This window comes from Opisthocomus hoazin, chromosome 4 (assembly GCF_030867145.1).
Source record: "Opisthocomus hoazin isolate bOpiHoa1 chromosome 4, bOpiHoa1.hap1, whole genome shotgun sequence".
NCBI classification, from domain to species: Eukaryota; Metazoa; Chordata; class Aves; order Opisthocomiformes; family Opisthocomidae; genus Opisthocomus; species Opisthocomus hoazin.
The window spans coordinates 62575602-62595904 of NC_134417.1; the positions used below are offsets into that span (position 1 = coordinate 62575602).

At 35.3% G+C, this 20303-nt stretch overlaps 1 protein-coding gene across 11 annotated transcripts in view; it reads left to right on the forward strand.

Moving 5' to 3' along the window:
- Positions 1–20303, forward strand: part of DGKB (diacylglycerol kinase beta) — a 385269-nt gene that overhangs the window by 231428 nt on the left and 133538 nt on the right. For all 11 annotated transcript variants that reach the window (XM_075419231.1, XM_075419232.1, XM_075419230.1 and 8 more), the window contains one exon: positions 5248–5312. In XM_075419231.1, the coding sequence (XP_075275346.1) occupies positions 5248–5312 (65 nt within the window). The remainder of the gene's footprint in view (positions 1–5247; positions 5313–20303) is intronic.

The following is a 20303-nucleotide window of genomic DNA, read 5'->3' on the forward strand; positions in this document are numbered from 1 at the left end:
ATTCTGATCCAAAGATTACAGGTTGCTGAATTATCCCTTAAGCTTCCTAGCCTTGTGGATCCACTAAGCCTTAATTAAAGAAGCATCGTAGAAAAAATAATCAGACCATTTATATCCAAAGAAGCAGCACACTGGTCATTTGTTTGTTCACCAGCATAAAAATTATTATTGAATGGAAATTTTAGTCACAGCAAGCTTATAGATAGACATATATTAAATGCATTAATCTTTCTATAAGGTTATTCACAATGTATAAGGTTACTCCTCTGAAAAGACTGCTTCAGATTGCTTTCCGGTAATGCTAATACCCATTAAAAAGATGAATATATATGTGTGTAAGTCAATCATAAGGTATTAAAGAGGTGCAGCAACTTAAGCTTCTTTTCTTCTTGGCAGGTCACTTTGAGAAATGTCCTAGTTCAATTAAAATATTTTTTCCATTTCCTAGGAGTAGATTCAGATATGCTCTGTCTGTTCTCTATCTTATCTTCACTGTCAGGATTTAAAACAAACCTGAGTGAGATATAAGAAGGATAGTCCAGTTACTTTAGACTCTAAACAAGTACGTATTAAGGGTATATATATGTGTATATGTCTGCATGTTCATCTCGTATATGTCCAGGCTGAATATTTGAGAGATAGAGGTACATTTTTTTAAGACTCTGTAGGTACATTTTCTAAGACTCTGTTTACAATTTTGTAGAATTTAAACTGGGATTAACTGCATTTTGTGTTGTTCAAACATCCATTCCTTCATCTCTGCTTTCAAAATGCTACAGTAGTGACTGGAAAGCATCTAAACTAGAGAAGCATACAAAAGAGAACAAGGTGTCATTTTTTCAGATTAGATTTGTGAAATGAAAGTTCAGATAAATTATCATTTCTAGGCTAGTGTTATGTATATTGCATGTGACATGTAAATGACTAAAAATATTGTGTATCTTAAAAAAGAAATTAAGTATTTTAGAAGAGTAGCATACAACTCAAATATTCATATAATATTCTCAGAAACACAAAGTTGTCTAGTTAGTTACTTAGTTCTGCTTTAAATGCTCTGTAGTTAGCATTACTTTGCGCGTCAGCATTGATTTTGAATGCCAACGGGTTCCTGAAAAAAATCTCCGTTCTTTGATACTTTGGTGGAAAATATTACAGTGCTTTAGGTATAAATGAGCTTTGTGACTGAAGCATGGACTTACTGAAAGGTTCTACTTTTATATTACAATGATCCCGTAAGACCTTCCTCCTTCTTTTACCTTGCAACAGGCCTGACAGCGTTGTGTCTCCTCAGATTATTATTAATAATATGGGTCTTGCAAATTTTTGGCGTGTTTGTGTCTACCTATGGTGTGTTACATTTAAAAATGGAAAATATTTAGATTCAGGTATCGTACTGCTGCAAAATTGTATTTCAGGCTAGCATACATATCAACTTATTAATACAACTTAATAAATAATGTCCACAGGTGATTTTGATTATAGACCAGTATCTGACTGTCAAATGACCTTTCAACGAAAACCTGTTTACTTGTTACCTTGCTAGGTAATGTCATAAAGCATGTGAGTTTGCTTTACTGACTCCTGGGTTTTCTCTTTTACATCGGTTTTATTATCAAATACAAAAATCATTTCTCATATTTTACTGGCCATCCACAATATCAGGTACGAGGAAAAGTCAGCATATTAAGGTGACAATATGCAAACAATATTCAACTTACCATGCATGTGGATATTACTCTGTTTCTCAGTATAGTTAACCAGGTGATTTTAATATAGTTTGTGGCACAGAAAATAAATTAATTCTCCACTGGTCCAACAACAGGTGTACGCTCTAAACAGGTTAGGCTAGATCTCTCATTTTGAAATGGCTGAATAAAGTCTGCTAAAATGTATCCTATTTCAACTGTAGCTGAAACAGCTTACAGTGAAGGACTCTGCTCTCCTCATCCAGAAATACAAAACTTGATGGTTGTTCTTCAGGATTCGGGGATGACATCTGGTAATTCCTGCAGCTCTTAGGAAACAGAACTTACATTCCTACCCACTCTCAAGTTCCTGTTACTTTCAGTTCTGCTGGTTGTTTTTCGTTTATTTATACTAGTCTGTGTGCTGCTATCTTAACAAATAAAAGATTCTAGACATTTTAAAACACAGAAAACTCAGTGCAGTTTTTCTTTTTTTCTCTTTTCTTTTTATCCCCTAAAGCAAAGGATTATTTTGGTAACATGCGACCGGCATGGGCTCATTTCAGCTTTTTCTATAGTGTGGAATTATTATTGGGATGAGGTCCCTGTGTTAGAGCATCTAAAGACCCTTTACATTGTATTCAATTAAGGGTTCAAAGGAGCAGTTGGACAGTATAAACTGAAAAAAGCCATAGCAGCTCCCCTACTTTCGAGCTTCCCTGTGTATAGGTACTACTTTGGTCTACAGTCTCCATTAACAAAAATAGCCTTTCAGCTATTTTTTGTATGCATCTGGTCTGATGTGCCTGTCTTGTGATATGCCCATCAAAATTAGCGTTGTGTATTACTTTGTTTACCTCTCAGCTCATGAAGTTAATTGATCCACTTTGGAGTCAGAAAATGTTCAGGCAGGGGAAAATTTTGATCAAATCAACCTTGCATGGAAACAACTTCCTGTTTGCCATCTGCAGTGGGCATTGATCCCTAGCTTGTTTGTGCCTTGCATTTGTTATGCATGAGTAAGCACATTAGCCTTTTCGTTTCATTCATTAGGCAGTTAGTCCTTGATTAGTGTTTCCTAGTTTCTGTCAAATATGCTACTACTTCTTTATTCATTTTGTCTTGGGTCTGTCTTTTGCTTCACTGTGTAGAAAATGAGCAGTTAACTACAACAGTAGTCCTTTTATTTCTTTTTCATATAGAACTAGCTAACAAATACACTTTTCTATTGTTGGCACATCTAATGTGGGATAAAGCATGAATGATGGGTCTTTCTAAAGTTAGCAGAGTTATTGTTTTAGTTCAGCTGGCAGGCTTTGTTTAGAAGTGTAATATCTCAGGGTTTACTGTCAGCTTTATTTCATCCGTCTCCAAGAACTGTGGGATCACCTGGATACTTGTGGATATTAGCCTTGTAAAATTGCACATAAAAATAAACTTAAAGTAGTAATGAATGCAGTTTGAGAATATAGCACTGGAAGTTTCAGATGACAGTTTAGATGACAGAATAGAACAATAAGGCATTTTATGACTAACACCAGTCCATTCACTAGGGATTTTTGCTGTCATTTCCTTGTAGAACAGTAAAATGTTAAATGAGAATTCCATTCTTAAAGATAATATAAAAATAAATAAATCATTATGTGGTGTGCATAAAGCAACAAACTATGTACATCTTCTGAATCTATATAACAAGACCATGAATAAAAGTGAATGTTTCAATGGAGTCAGTACATTTAGCGATGCCACCAGCTGTTTTTATTTGATCAGTGACCACAAGTTTTGCCTAAAAATTCTGTAATATGCTACATCCTTATGTAGGTAAAGCATGTGTAAAATACTATGATTTATGCATTGTTTTTATTCATAATCTTAAAAGTTGATTTAAAGATTATCAATCTATCTGAACAATTTTATCTTTGACATGCCATTAAAGTTCCTGCATTAATTTTTTCAAAGTACCCATGAGTTAGTAAACCAAACCTTGAAGGCTGGATCAGTCTGTTCTCTGGAGCGTGCCCTGCTTAAGATTCTAGTAAATAACAAACTATTTAGACATGAAGTGTTGCAGCCATGTTTGATGTTAGTGGGTATCTATATATCTGCATGAAATACTTGCTTGCTTTTTTGAGATTTATATTAATAATTGGTTTAAATAAAAAAGGATTTTAAATAAAATATTGTAGTCAAATTTGGAATCAGCAATAATATAAAATTTAAGTGAAGTATTTGATTTTGGTTTTTTCCTCCAAATTCTAATGCTATTTGTTTGAAAATCCTTTAAAATGTTGCTAGATATAGACTTCATACTGAATCTAATACTTCTGTCAAATTCTTAGCTTTTATATTTCCATAATCTTTAAAGTTGATAGTTTTTTTTCGTATACACAATAGTTGATTACAGCAATAGTTTTATTTGTAGTTTTTGTCAAACTCTATCTACATGGAAACTGGAATTCATTTAAATTTCATACTAATATTACTAAGTCTTCTTGTATCTGTATTCTTACATATGCAGAATTTTAAGACATATTTATTAAAATATTATCCAAATGGATTTGCCTGTGTTTTTTATCCCTACAAGACTGAAGAGTTGGTAGGTTTTGTGCTCTCACACCTCATTGAATACTTACATGAAAAGATGAAAAAACTTTTTTCTCGCTTAATTCACACTTTGTAAGTTTTTAATGATTAGTATGTGACATAAATGCTACGTGATCTGAAATGAGGAAAATATTATTTTCATACCTGAAAATACCTGGAAAGGAGATATACAAATGTTGTGAAAAGTGATTCTAACACATCACTTCCAGATACTCTATTTTCAGCAACTCCCATCACCACAATGGTTTGATTCTTTTTAAAATGTTAGACACATATACGTATTTCATACTGTTATTTCATTTTTCATATAAATTATTTAAATGTATTATTACCATAATTTACTAAATTTTAAAATATTTTGCTAAAATAAATTTAATTAACAAGTCTCTTTTTTATATTAATCTTTTTTTTCCCCCATATGATTTCACACCCTGATGTGTAGCAAATGGGGCATATCCTGGCATTTATTCCTATTTTCTACCAAATTTTAGTGAAAGCTGTTGAATGACCAGATGCAAATATCAAGCTGTATGCATGTAAAGTAACTCTGCTGAGTCTATGACCCCCCTTTACTAAAGAAATAGATTTCATAGACTTCCTTTAGTGTTCCAACAATAAAGAACTTCATGAATGTTCTTATGGTAAGCCTTCACCAGGTCTGGATGACATTTGCTGTACAAAATTTGAAGACACTTTCAGTAAACATAACTATCATGTCTGATTTGTAAAACAGAATAGTGGATGCTGTAAGAAGTGTAATAAATTATTAAGTTCAGATATATCACATGCTTGGAACAGTGTACCTGTAATCTTTCTAAGTGATAAGAGTATTATAGCTTTTGTGGAAAATAACAGCTCACAGAACACCTTACAAATGATATGCCTTGTTTACAGTTTTGGTCTTCTGATTAGCAATTTTCCTGTCATGATAGATTTACGGTTTTCTTTTTCCTGTTAGGATGCTTCAATTGCCCACAGATTCCATATCATGAGAGAAAAACATCCAGAGAAGTTCAACAGTAGGTAAGAATTTTTTATTACTTGCATATGAAAAGATTTTTTCCATATTATTGTTACATTCTGCGAGGGGTTAAATTTTGCATGTCTTTTAAAATATGGATTCTTATAAAAGAGAGGAAATTCGTACATTTTATGTAAAGTATATGCTCCCAGACTGCCTGTAATGTAAGTATTTTATATCTGGTATTTCAGCTGAAAGGAATAACATTATAAATAAACTGTTCTCACATGCGAAACGTTTGACTTGTAAGACTAGCGTGGACAAGATGATGCATTGTGGTATCTGAGGATCCCTGAATTGACACTTTGCCATTAGGCACTGAAGAACACTTATTAGACAGCTGCAGATGGTGATCCTTATGTTTCATTCCCACACGCGCACTGGTACACTGACAGGGGGCTCTTCCATATATACTCTTAGTAAGGGCAAGTGAATGCCATTTTACACATAAATGCTTTTATCATTAAACAGCTTTGGATATGTAAAAAAGTCAGGAATGAGACTTTGCATCTGTTCCTTGTGTTGCTTTTTGAATTTGCAATGTTATCTCAGAGCTTTTCTGGAGATTAAAAATGTATTACAACATGTACTCTAAATTCACCTTCTTTCAGTATCTGGTTTGTTGAGCAGATAATTTTCATAATGCAATGCTTATGTTTGTTTCTTCTTATTTAGGTAATTTAGCAAGTAAGTTTTGATGGGTAAAACAAACATTTCAGAAATTTTAATGAACATTTAAAGGCACATGGGGAGAGAAAAGTAAGATATGAAGTTATTCGGAATAAACAGGAAATGTCTAGAAATAATTATTAACACAAATGTTTTGTCACTGTGAGCCTACCTATAGACTTCCTTGAGTTTTCTGTGGGGGTGACCTGGGAAGTCTTGCGTAGATGCAACTCTTCATTGACCACAGGTTGATAAAATATGCTGTTTGTGCCGTCATCTTAGAGCTGTACAGAATGATGTTTGAATATGTTCAAATATTATCTAACTTCTTACTGTTTTCATGTTGAAAGTATAAATTTTGTTTTTAACAGCCAGAGACAGGGGCTTTTTTCTTAAATATTCAATCTGTTTAACATCTATGCAGTGACATACTAGGAACCCAAGTGTATGTTTCTTTTTAAGTTCCACAGTAAACGTTTATTTTGTATTATCTCCTCTTCCTACCTCTGATGTTTCTTACTCTGAAAGAATTATACTTTGAAAAGATCTGATCTCAAGCCTGATCTGCACATCCCAATGTATTAAACTCCTTTAGCAGGACTAGAGATATTGGACATTTAGCAAATGCACATATTCTAGGCCTTGAAGATGAAGCTAGTTTATCAGTGGTCTTTCGGCATATTTTCAGCAGTAGGCAATTATAATTTATAAAGAGCTCAGCTAATAACATGAGTTTCAGATCAGATTTCATGTCACAATAAATCATATGCCATTAATAACATCTGCTAGCAGACTCACCTTGAAATTCATCTATATTTTAAGGAACCTGATATTTCTAACATTATCTTAAGGAAATTAATTACAAAAATATATAGTTCCAGTCCCTAGGTGCTTTGGTACTGTGATATTGAAAGAACTTGAAAAATGCGATGATTCTTTGGGTATGGAAAGACTATTCAGGAAGAATATGTATTTCTAAAAAAGAATGTAAAAACTTGAGCAAAGTATTGTAATAGAGACTGATGTTTTAAAATGTTTCTTCTTTGGTGTAGTGAGAAAAAAAAATGTGGATTTCTATTTTTCTTGAATATGATTTGCCACATGATGTTAGTTCACAAATAGTTTGTTCCACTAACAGTTATTTGCGTGTGACAATGCTCCATAATATGTTGCAGCAGCGTTTTCCTGCAGTGTGTGAAAATAAAACCCTTTTTCAGATGTCTGCTAAACCACAAGACTTTATTCACCAGAGTGTGGATTTTTCTGTGCAAGCTAAATGATTTAGGATCAGTAAGTCCAGCTCAAGTCAGATAGCACTTACCTGAAAATCCCATGCTGTCACATGTATCTCCTGTGATTTAAAAAATTAATTCTTTTGTCATTTTGTGTTTTTTTTCTCATGCTTGATTTTTAAAATTTTTGAGCTCCCGCAACTGTCATTAAGTTTTTGGAATGAAAGCAGGTCGTTGCACTGAGGTTCTACTCTAAAAAGGAATGTGTAAAGTTTTCCTCACTGAAGAGAAGTGTGAATTGTATGCTGTGTGCAGAGGTTTTCTGAAACCCAGAGGTGTTGTATTTGCTTCAGTGAAGTAAATTTGGTAAAGTTTGGGTTGGAGAATCTTTGGCTTTAAATCCTGGTAATGATCCTCAAATTTCTGAGGACATTCTTTGACACTGTCATCCCAATTTTCATGTGTAAATAGAGCAAACAAGTATCAATAGGAAAACTCGTGACACATTGTACTTGTCTGTAAAAGCAGAATCTTTCTGTACTCGCCTACCTTCTCAAAGTGAAGATGAGAATATATTACAAGGCTTAGAAGGAATTTTTAATGACTACTAGTCAATATTGTAGGATGCTTTGGAAGTAAGTGGCTAATTATTAGGAACTCTGGCACGTTCTGAAACTGTTCATAGATTTTGGATGCACAGATTTAGCATTGCTGACATTCAAAATAGAAAGAAAGAAAAGTGTGGATTACATACTTAAATGTTTAGGTCTATGGGAAATCTCAAATTAAGTATGTGTAAATACTCATGAATTAAAAATCCACATTATCTGTTGTTTCTTAAATCTTCAAATGACTTAGCAGCTACCTTGTGACATTTCTTTTCAATGAGGCACTTGTTTGTTTCAGTTGCTTATTAAATGGAAATGAAGTCTCTTTGTCAAAAGGGTCTTCTGTGTTCAGAAGCTTAAATTTCACTGAAAATGCTTAACACATGCTTTACTCACTTGAAAATGTTATACTTGTAAGCTGCAATATGGGATGGCTCCATGTTGTTTTCCAAATAAGACTCGGCATAAATATCTAACAGTGATTTTAAAATATTCATTACTTGTTCCTAGAAATGGATCTGCGGGAGAAGGATTTTTCTTCTGGTGATGGGCAAATAGAAAAGAATGGAAGTGAGAACACAGTAGCGTCCCCACCTCTGTCAAAAAAATGAATCCTAATATGCCATTTTAAGTAATTGTATCTTCAGATCATTAGCACACATTATCAGAAACCAGTACTGACATTGCATTAAGATTTAAATGTGTTCATAAAACCCAGAATCTCAGCTGTCACATTACACACTCTACAGGTCTGAAGTGCTGAGAGTCCTGTGCTTGAGAAAGCAGGGTTCAGCTCCCAGCATCTTTTGCTTAGTAGTAGGGTCAGATTTTCTGATTTCAGTGTGGAAGGTCTGAGTTAACCTAAGGGGGAAGAAAACTTGCAAAAGACAGCATTTCAAGTAACAGTGTCATTAAACTAGGACATACTGTTGAAATAACGATGCAGTTAGGCCAAAATGCCCTGCAGGGAGATCTGTGTAAACATCATAGACTCGATGCTGGGAATATCAGATCCATGAGTTGTGTGATTGGAATATGCACAGGGAAATAAAGAATGTGTTCAACAAAAAATAATTCAAGTTGATAACTATTCTAAAATAATATTCAGTTAAATTAGACATGCTAATTTGAATCTTTGGCACCCTACAGCATAAAAGATATTTCATGGTCTCAGTAAACTAAAGTAGGATTTATAAATGGCTTTTACAGTCTTGAGTACATAATCTTTGAGATTTTCAAACATCAGTCTAGTTTCATCTTTTATGAAGAAGAAATCCTAAAGCAGAAAAAGTTCCTATTCCGAATAACTCAATTTGTATCATGTTTCTGACCACCTACTTTTGAGATTCCCTTGCAACTTACTGAATTACGCTTTCATTTTGTGCCAGTATATAAGGAAGTTTTTTTTTACTTTTGTGCAAGTGATCTCCAGGAGAGTGTGTTCTTTTAATGAATATGAGTGAAGGAATTTACACTCTTGTTTTGACCTACATGTTATGTGACACTGGTTTAATCTGGAAAGGCCACAGAAAGAAAAGATAGGAGAAATGGCAAGTAAATGAATCTTTAGCAAGTAGTTCTATGTGTCCCAGCTTGAGTACTGCACTCTACAGTGTAGTTATCATAGTGTTATGTCTTGACTGACCTCAAAAAAAAAAAAAAAAAAAAAAAAAGAAAAAAAATCCTGTCCTGAAAACACAGTTACTGTGTTCAAAAGCTTTATTGTAAAAGATTTCTAATACAGCCTGGCAACAATGAAACCAGAACATAGTTATTCCACTTGAATATTGGAGATTCCCCAAACCATTTGCTGTTGAAAGCAAGTACTAATTCCAGTTTGACGGCTGAGATTAAAAATGATCAGCGTTAACTTTCTCCTGTTTTTTTTTGCGTAAGACAACCTCAGTTTAAAAGCAGAATCATTTGTCATGAGGCGAATACAATGCTCCATTCTCAGATGTGCTTAGCCTTTTTTTTTTTTAAAGTTGGCTTATTTTAGCTTTGAATTGAAAAGTCAAATTGTTTCATTTTGAATAGAACAAAACTGTTTTGATATTTTCACTATTCTTCTAGTTTTTCAGTTTAAGTAATGGAGTCTTGTGGCTTGTGCATATTGGTAGTGAATATACTAATCATCAACACAAAATTCCTGACTTGTATTGAAGACATTTCAGTCTCTTTCCTTCAACCTCTCCTCCCTTCCTGGTTGTGACTGAGCTGAGAACGCTTACAAAGAAGACACTGGCCCCACAGAGAGACCAGATTGCAGCCATCTGTTACCTGTCCCATTGAACCCACAGGTATCTTTTCATAAAAGAATAAGACTCCAGGGAACAATACCTCTGAACTCAGGCAGTATTACTGCAATTGTAGTCATCAGAAGAAGCAACACAAGGTGAAAATGTTTGTGATACAGTGTGAAATATTTTCAGATGAGCAGAAGATGGCTTGTAGTTAGACAGCTTACTCTGCTTAGCTCTTGGTTATAATGTTTATAGACAGAAAAAAAAAAAAGAATCAATGTGTTCTTTTGTCAGTCTTCAAACATGTAGTAGCTTGTCATTAGAAAAAAAACACCTGAAGCATATAGTATGTGCTTTAGTTTAGTAAGCTGGGACAAAAGAAGATACTTGGAGAATAATGCTGATTCAGCCTACCTACGTCTGTTGCCTACAGAGCAAAATGACAGCAGTCTGCATCTGCAGTATCTGCACCTCTCTCTGATACAAGATTCCACACTTTTATCATTTCTCTAGAAAGCATTAATGGGAGAAGGCCCTCTGTTTGCAAGACTTCTTACTCTCCTAAACATTTGGAGAGAGTCCAGTGGAGGGCTAAGAAGATGATTAAGGGGACTGGAGAATCTCTCCTATGAGGAAAGACTGACGAAACTGGGCTTGTTTAGCCTGAGAAAGAGATACTTAAGATAACTTAAGGGTGGATATCAAGAGAACGGGGCCAGACTCTTTTCAGTAGTGCCCAGCGATAGGACAAGAGGCAACAGGCACAAACTGAAGCATAGCAAGTTCCATGTGAAAACAAGGAAGAACTTCTTTACTTTGAGAGTGACAGAGCACTGGAACAGACTGCCCAGAGAGGTTGTGGAGTCGCCTTCTCTGGAGATATTCAAAACTCACCTGGATGCAGTCCTGTGCAACTTGCTCTAGGTGGCCCTGCTTTGGCAGAGGGGTTGGACTAGATGATCCACAGAGCTCTCTTCCAACCCCTACCATTCTGTGATTCTATGTGATTCTGTGATTATTATTGGCTCTCTGGGAAGCTGGTGTGATTGTGGAACCTTAGGTATAGACTAGAGACAGTGTGCTGTATAAACTGTGTTATAGTAGACTTTCCTAAGTCCTGAGCATCCCCTGTGATTTCAAAGTACATCAATGAAACCAGTGTGCTATATCAGACCATAAGAAGAGATGAATCGATGTTTCTGTTCTGAGGCCTCAGCTGTCAAATTCACAACTGCAGGACTAAAATGGGGTCAGGTTTTGTGCTGCTACCATGGTACAGGATATCTGTTCATTGGACGCTTCCATTGGAAAGGGTTGTCCTGCCATTCTGCACTTTTAGAAATAAACAAATAACTGAAATATGTACTTTTAATATTGACAGGACATGGGAATGGTTTTTCCTTTAAGGAAGGTTCTGTGTTTTAAAGATATCTAATGATACCCAGTTAAAGAAACAGTTGCTTTAGACGTTGTCAAGTAAAATGTATAGCCATGTTAAAGGGTGAAAATCATTACATTGTCTAGGAGAAAGGATTGCTTAACATGGTGCACAATCATATAGAGGGATTGGCCCAGCATGCTTTCTACAAGTAGCAACTGTTGATTCACAATAGGTCTATCCATATGCTGTAGTCCAAGGTCAATAAAATCCAGTTTTCTTCAGCTGACATCAGGCTGCTGAAGGAATTTAATGAAGATGAAGTTTCATTACTCACAGTAGGTCATTGAACCTTTTCTATGAATTGAAGTGTCTATAGGATGTTTTATACATTCTTTAATTAATAAAAACTACTGCCTTTTATTACAATATGTTAAAGGCAAACTTCGCTGTATGGGAATTAAATCTCAGTCTTTTCCATTGTTTAGTCACACTAACAATAACACAATGATAGAAAAAGCTTTCTGACTACTTTCATTTGTAGTGAATTCACATGTGAAGGGAGTCTGTAACAGATATGAGAAACACTGTCACACAACTACTAAACTACAGCTTGGTATTCTTTGCTTGCTGATAGAGTATGGTTAGGTATTTCTATACAAATTAACAAGGTTATTTTCCCTGATTTTCATGAGCACACACTAAATAAAATGCATTGTGATAAAAGTATTTTTCATCAAATATTTCTTGCTTCTTTTGGAAGGGGAGTTCTAATCAGAACTAATGAATACTAACAATGTAAATTTGCAGTTGGTTTTCAAACTTCGTTTTGGATCAATTAATATTCAAATCTCTGAAGTAAAGAACAAACCTTTACATAAGTTTAATGTTTACAACAGGTGCTGGGCTTTATGAACAGTTAAGCAGCAGCCATTTCTAATATATATCAAAACCAACAAAACCTTTCAAAATCCAGTCAAGGTTGCTAAGTGGCCCCAGCGCACTTACATATAATATTATTGACAACATCCAACGCATTAAAAGCAATGAAATGAATTGTTAAGGAATAAATTTTACACTTCCTATTTAATAATCATAAACACATTATTCTTTAGTACAAAGAAATTAAAATTTAATCACAACATGAAAACCTTTACTCAGAACTGTAGATGCTTTATGAGGCTTTTTTTTTAATCTTTTAATTCCAGTAATTAAGCCCCTATTTTTAAAGAATGTTGTTGTCCAAGCATATACTACAGTATCCATAGATAATGAGGAAAGCCCAAATACTCCATTAGTACAGCATGGACTGACATGTTATACTGCATGTGCCTTTTCCTGCCTTGTGCCATAAGTCATGAGAAATTGGGTCCTAGATTTACTTCAGATCCAGAATCTTACAACTAATATACCCCAGGCTTCTAACTCTACACTCTGAAATTGCAAATTAGTTTGTATCATGTTAGAGAGACTTAGGTAATTGGAAATAATTTTTTTTAAAATTTAACCAATCCTCCTAAGCCTATACAAAATTTTAGTGCTACTGTTCAAAATTCGTTTTTGAACAGATTACCTGAAAAGTAATCCTTTCAACCAATACGCCAGCCCCTGATTTAATAACCTATGGTTTTTATCTTTGCTAATTATATAACTGAAGTGATTTTAAGTACTTAATATGTCTAATAAAGAGCCTCTGTCATCATCTCCATCACTGCAGATAACATTTTCCATTTTCCTCTTTATTCTGTTTGAATGTTGTTTGCCTGGCTCAGGTCTGTGTATTTTCATCTAAATAATCAGACTTCTTTGTGATCAAGTCTCGTATTTTTGTTGCAGCAGGTTACATAGCCCTTTCTAAGAAATGTGCAAAGCTAGAAGTAGTTCAAAACTTACAGTATACATTAAAGAATAATTGTGTATCTTACAAAATAGGATCAGTCCTGTGGATGTCCCTCAGGTAAAGTTCTAATTGACTTCTGATGTATATCTTAATTTTGTTAATAAAGAATATGTTCTTCCAAAGACAATATGTTGAAAATACTATTTTTAATAGCATAAAGCAATTCATGTAATGCATTTTTGTGATAATTGTATGGTAGATGCAGTTGTATGATAGTGTCTATTGTTATAACTGCATTGTTGCTACCATTGCCTTCAGAACAATTTTGGGTTTTAGTTTTGCTTGTAAAATAATAACTACTGCTTTTTATTTCACCTGGTAAGAACATAAGTATATAACAAAAATTGAGAAGTATTTGTCTTAGTATTGAATCTCTTTAGCATTGATGTACCCAAATTATATTTTTTTAGTTTTATATTTAATTTCATTTTCTTTTATTTTTAAGTAGATTATCAGAAAAAAGGTGCAAACAAAGCCCATCAGGGAGAAAAATATTGGCCAACTTGGTGATTTAAAGGAATGACTGTTGCTTGTTTTGCTATGTGACACTACTGCTATTGAAGCCAAGTTTAGCTAAATGATAAAAGTAATTTAAAGTGATATTGCCTGTCTTTCCCTTGCTTCACTTTATAGTCTGCCTAACAGGAGATCTGATGTGTTTGGGCAATAGTGTTTTGATCATTTACGTTTTTTGAGAGTAAAACATGTAATATCTTATGTTCTTTCTCTTCCTAAGACGTGCTTTCTTGCATCAGGATATTTCCGTGTACTAGTATAGCACTGAAAGAATACCTCTCTGGCTTCTCTTGTAACTATATCACTGAATGGTTGGTGACTACTGATCTACCTCTGCTTCTGGAGTGGAAGATTGACGGGTATTCATTTGCTGTCTCATCAGGGTTCAGGGCGCTGGTGTCCTGCTTTCAAATTTTTTCCTTTGTCAGACAGAGAAATTGTGGAAATTTAAGAAGTGCTGCTAACCTCGTCCACAAAAATTGTTTGTGTTTAAGTAGGACTCTACTTTGCACTTCAGGAAATACCCATTGTATCTATGTCACCTGTCTCTGTTGGCTGCTCTGTAATGTTCGGCTCTGGCTTGGGTAAAAGGGTTCAGATCACCATCAGGATTGTAAGGTATGTGGCAGATTGTCAGCTAAAGGATCAGAATACCCCCTTCCAGCTCAGAAGGCCCAGGAGGACCCTCTGGGGAAACTGTCAAGACAGGGTACAAGACAGACAAAGAAACATATGGAGGACAATATAATTTTGGTATTGTTTGTCAAAGTTTTAGCAAACAATATTTACAGAATTCTGAATTCATTTACTGCTCAGTGATTGCAAGGATGTGCCGGGTGCTTCTGGTATGTTGGTATGTCATGGCATAAAATGGATCACAACAGAAAAAGCAGAAAATCACTGGATGTAAGAACTGTTACCTAGTAATTACTTGGAATTTATTAAGCTTGGAAAGCTTTCAAATTGTGTCGAGATTCAATCCCTGAAAGTGTTCTTAGGTATCCCAACAATTAATATTGTTTCTTAGGTTAAGAAATTAGTATGGTATTTTAACATCATACTGAATTTACGTTAAATTATTTTTCTGATGTGCCTAAAATTCAGGACTGGGGTATCATTTGAATCCACATGATGTAGGTTGATGTGGTAAAAGCTGCCTAGGGTTTTGATTTAGTAGTCAGAGGAAGAGGCCGTCTGTTAGGTTTGCCATTTTTTTGTTCAATTTAGACTTAGGGAATAGCTGCAAGTAATATGGTTTCCTGGTTTTTGAGAACCTTTCAGTTATGCTTTTTTTAATAAAGATTTGTCCATTGAGGGACAGCAAGGTCTGTTAACCTTTCTTGCACCATGCTATTTCTGAGCCAATTATGAAGATGTCTAAAGGCATCGAATGCTCTTTGGAACGGTATCTTGTGATTTGGGAGTATAATGGCCAACTGAAGAACTTTCTTTGTGGTTAGAATATTTGTGCTCACAATATATTAAAAACAAGGGCAGCATTGATTTTTTTATGAGCTAAAATACTGCTTGGATTTTTTTTCTTTTAGTTATGATGATATATTAATAACTACAGTAGCAGTAGAAGTAGCAGAAGATTCGTAAGTGATGTGGATTTTGATAGCGAAGCCTTGAAGGCTGTGTTCAGCTGTCAATCTAGTTCTTTATCAAGATTTTGTTGATGTTCAAAGAAAGAAAAAAGTGTGTTAATCAAAGAAATATGTTCTTCTTGCTGGTACGAGGCAGCTGACAACTCACTCTGAATGAAATCTTCAATATGTTTAACTGCTTTGATATCATAGAGAACTGCAGTGTAAATGTTCTGGGAAAGTGATTTGGGAGCATAAATTTAAATGAAAAATTGTTGTGGACTTTTAAAAATAAAACCTGAGTGGATTGACCTTCCTAAGTAGGGCTTGTGCTTCAAAAAAACCTTGCAGTAGCAAAGCTGCACAGCAGCCACGCCACTGCAGCCACGGGACTGTTTTTATATTGGCTTCATAGTGAGGGCACTCAGCCAGGAAGAGGGCGGTCGGGGTTCAGTTCCGCCTTCTGACGAGAAGCAATCAGACATGCTCTCTTTCTTCCTCAAAAAGTGGTTTAATCACCAAACAACAAAATAGCAGCTGGACTACAATGCAGCTACAAATGCCGTAGTTCGCAACCGTGGCAGGATTGCAGAAAATAAGTAAACAGGTGGGAGTTTGACTCTGTCACCAGTTTGCCAGGGCGTTAACCCTGTGAAGATGCATTTTTGTATTATGCAAAGTCTAGTAAAAGGTAAGCTTTTTAATTACTAACAATATTTATCCACTACTTTATTCACATGAGCAAGATAAATATCAAGGAAACTGGACACACTTGCTACATGGGTGATGGTTTATGTGTAGCATACTAGTATCAGCATACCAGAACAAGAGATTCTCAACTGGTTTTGTTAAATGTAGAATAAGAAAGCTAATCTATTCTAAAGTATTTGCGGTCTGGCATGTTGCATAAGTGGACACAGTAGTCTTCTTTCTGTCTGCCAAAGCTCCTTTGACAGCACCTACAATGCCCAAAGACACTAAAATTGTAGGATAACTGTATATAGGCATGATGCAGAACAGTCCCTGTTGGAGAGACGCCTTAGTCAGACACAGCAAGCATTGCCAAAGAGAGAACTACTTATACAAAGAAGATGCCTGTCAGGGCTACACTGAATCTTCTCTGACTCTGCCAGTTTCTCAGAATCATTCCTGGACAGTCACAGCTGACCACCCGCGTAATGAACCGCAGGTCTTCTTCTAAGCTGGACAGCACTGCAGGGTCTGTGGGGAACACACCACCACGTGTTCTTCTGTGCTTTACAGTAGATTCAGACTACCTCAAGCACAAAGCTGTCTTGCTTGTGTTTCCAGGGCTATCTCAGTTAGTACTAGCTCTGTAGTGCTGGAAGCATCCTCCGTTACACAGTGGAGATGCAGCTGAAGCATGGGATAAAACATGCAGTGTTTTATCCTAGACTGTGTTTTGAGTACACTGGGTCACAAGCTAGTAGTCGCTAGTCTCCCACATTATACCAGCTGCTTGATACTTACCAAATGTTTTCAGCTGTCTCAAGTAAAGGAAGTCGTTGAGATGAAATTTTAACTTATAAGTCTGTTCTTGCTAAAAGGCACATTCATCTTTTGCCTACTTTTTCCTTCCTCTGGCATCTTATGACTTCTCTTGTTTCTCTTTCTGCTTGTGACTCCTTTTTTCCTTGCCTCTCTTGACTTTTCTTTGTTCCTTTAGCCTATAAAAAAAATCAAGGATACAGATTTCAACAGAACTATACTGTTGGTTAAGAAGGATTTCAATTTTTATTATAAAGCTAAATGAAGAGCTGCTTAATGCTCATGGTTTAGTGTTTTAATAAAAAAGGAAACGGAGAAGCTGACAGAGCAAGAGGGAAGTGCTTTTCAGCCATGCCTCTTACTTGAAGTCTTAAGTGTTGCTTTGTTTGGTCTATTTATTATTTTTTGTGAAGTCTTTATTATATGATGTCTGTCTTTTTCATAACATGTTGCTTCTCTATGAAATTATAAGATGGTGTACAGCTGCATGTGGTGTACACTTCTACCAGAATACTCTTTGACAATTTAAAGTTAAATAATCAGAAGTGTGCCAATTTAGTGCCTTGAACAGGTAGCACTCTAAAACCTGTAGCCTGAAGAAGGACATATTATTCAGTTTCTATGCCAAGATTTTGGTGTACAGTGCGAAGTCTGAGAGCACTTCTAAAGTTGCAATCTTTTTTTGAAGCATGTAGAAATGAAAGCCAAATATGTCCTGTAAAAAGTAGGAAAGTGACTTTAAGGTTAGAGAAGTGTTCTTTCCTCACTAAAGTCTGTTCAGAAGTATGAGGCAAACTATCAATGCCACTGCAGGCTGAATAACTGCTGTCCTATTTTGCTAGAATTAATCACCTTTATGCTTTTTTGAGAGTGCTCTGAAATACCTAACCGTGAATATTATCTTGTTCTATTCTCCAAGAATTTAGATTTGGGAATAAGCCCAAACCTATTGGAAAAACATTAGTTCTAAAAGGTCTGCCAGTGTTTCAGTGAAATCCTGATCTATCTGAACTTTTGTATTTTTCACCTTTTATTACAGGGCATGCTTTTGATCTTCACATTTATAAGTTTAAAAATGCAGAGAGGTAGAGTTTGTCATAAAAGCATTGACTTTATGGTTTGTTTCATTATTTCAGGTTCTGTCCTGTACATTAAAATTACGTAACCTTCCAATATTTCAGACCGATTGTCTTATTTTACAGAGTACTGGTAATGTCCCAGGTATAATATCACAGAATGTTGGACATTTTTGATGGCTGGATATACCTTATCCACAAGCCACAGGAGGTCAACATTTAACTGTATCACATAATAGTTAAGGAAAATCAGTATCGTTGTAGATGAGGTTTTTCCTCACAAAGAATATAAATGTTACTGATAACCAGAATGACAGTTTTATGAATGAAATAATTATAGACTCTCATGACTAGTTTGATCCATCTTTCTGATGACAAGACGCACAGGATTTTTAGAATTTTCAAACTTTTATGACAGCTTAAGATTTGATATTTTTATGACTTTTATCCAATCTTATAGGACAGAAGAAAAGAATTATGTAACACATTGAAAGAACAGAAACTTGAGTTCTTTACCTTAGGATATTTGGATTGCTTATGAGGGCAAGGTATCCTGCTTTATGGAAGGAGAAAAGAATATGTAGCTAGTAAGGCTCCCTCAGATGGTAGTGCTGGGCAGAAAATAGTTTCCCTGATATGAAAACATTTTTCCTATGTAAAAGAAAGCTAATTCGGATAAAAGAATCAGAACCTGCTGAAGCCTCAGTGACAGAAAGGGAGCTTTGCCTCTCCCACAGTTGCTATTGTCCTCAGAGCTGCAGTGCTTTCTTGAAGTGAGAGTCCCAGCTTCAATATCCTGACAGACTCCTCTTCTCCCTCTGTGCTTCTGAAGTAAAGTACAAGTTGCCTCAAGAATAAGTTAGCCTATGAGAGAAGGTTTGAGCTTTTGTCTGTTTGTTTAAGTCTGCTGTGGTGAATGTTTATTTATGTGGAGTACTTGGACAGCTTTAAACTGGTGGATACAGTATAGTTTCATCCAAGGGCTTCAGTCTGCTGTCCTGCTGCCAGGGTGAAAACTCCAGCCGGTAGCACTGAAAACTGTGGCTAGAATTGCAAAGGAAAGAGCACTTGCCTGAGATGTTGGAGACTAAGTTCGAGCCTTTAGTGCAAATGTACACACAAACTGTTCTGCCTAAATCCCAGGTGATGTGCATTGACTCACCAAACATAGTTAAAAAAGGGTAGCTAAGTATGTTTTTATACGTAGCTTTAAGCTGATACTCCATCTGTTAGCTAACAACTCTTTCTAGATGAAAATTCCATTAAAATTGGCTTCGTTTCATGTAGGTTTTGGTTTCACTGAATGTTCTAGCCTAATCAAAGATAGCTAAAAATAAGACAGGTTAGCTGTACGTGGAAGTCATAATATATACACTGAGAGGGGAAAAAACAAAGGCAACAACTTGCACCATAGTTTTTTACTGCAATGACCAGTGAAAGAAAATCTTTAGTTATTGGTGAGCCCAGTAGGATTTCTTCATTACAGGGCAGACAAGTATGACCCTGTACTTGCTTACAAGCTGGATTCCTGTATGTATTCACAATCTGTGACATTCTGCGACTACTGTACAGAACGCCTTTGAAGATTTGGAGGTGAAATTTCGGTCTTAGGTAGAATGATACCTTAAATAATGATGTATTAAAAATTTCTGACAAGATTTCCACTTTGCATGCCATAGGTCAGTCTAAAGATTGCTTCCAGGGGCAGCTTTGGCAACTCTTAAGATTGTGTTCGGGGTTCTTTGTCTTCTGGGTTGAGATATAGAATGCGAATTGTCTGCTTTACAGAAAAAGAAATAGACATAGAGAGATGACAGTTTTGTCCACACAGCTTATGATTTAGATCAAAAAGAGGAAAAAAAAATTACATTATCTACTTTGTACTTAGTATACGCTTTCTACATTGGAAACTAGTGAAAATAGTTTACATGTTTGCTAAATTATAACTCACAGTAATAAAAAACGCACATAGAACATATTTGTTTCTTACAGTTTTAGAAACAGTTGATATCCTCATTTGTACTTCATAATCCACCACAGTGAAGGCTTAATAGACCATTAAAGAAACGGTGGGATGTTAATTTTAATATGTAATGGTGTGAGGGGTTTTATTTTTTCCTTAACACAATGAAGCTTCTAACAATTTTATTTGCAAAGAAGATGATTATTTAATAAAGTGACAAACTGTCCCACTGATAGGATACATTAATTTTCTTCTAAAGCTGTTCCTTGTACTCCATAAGAAGGTGATAATTAGGTTTGCAGATTAGAATAAC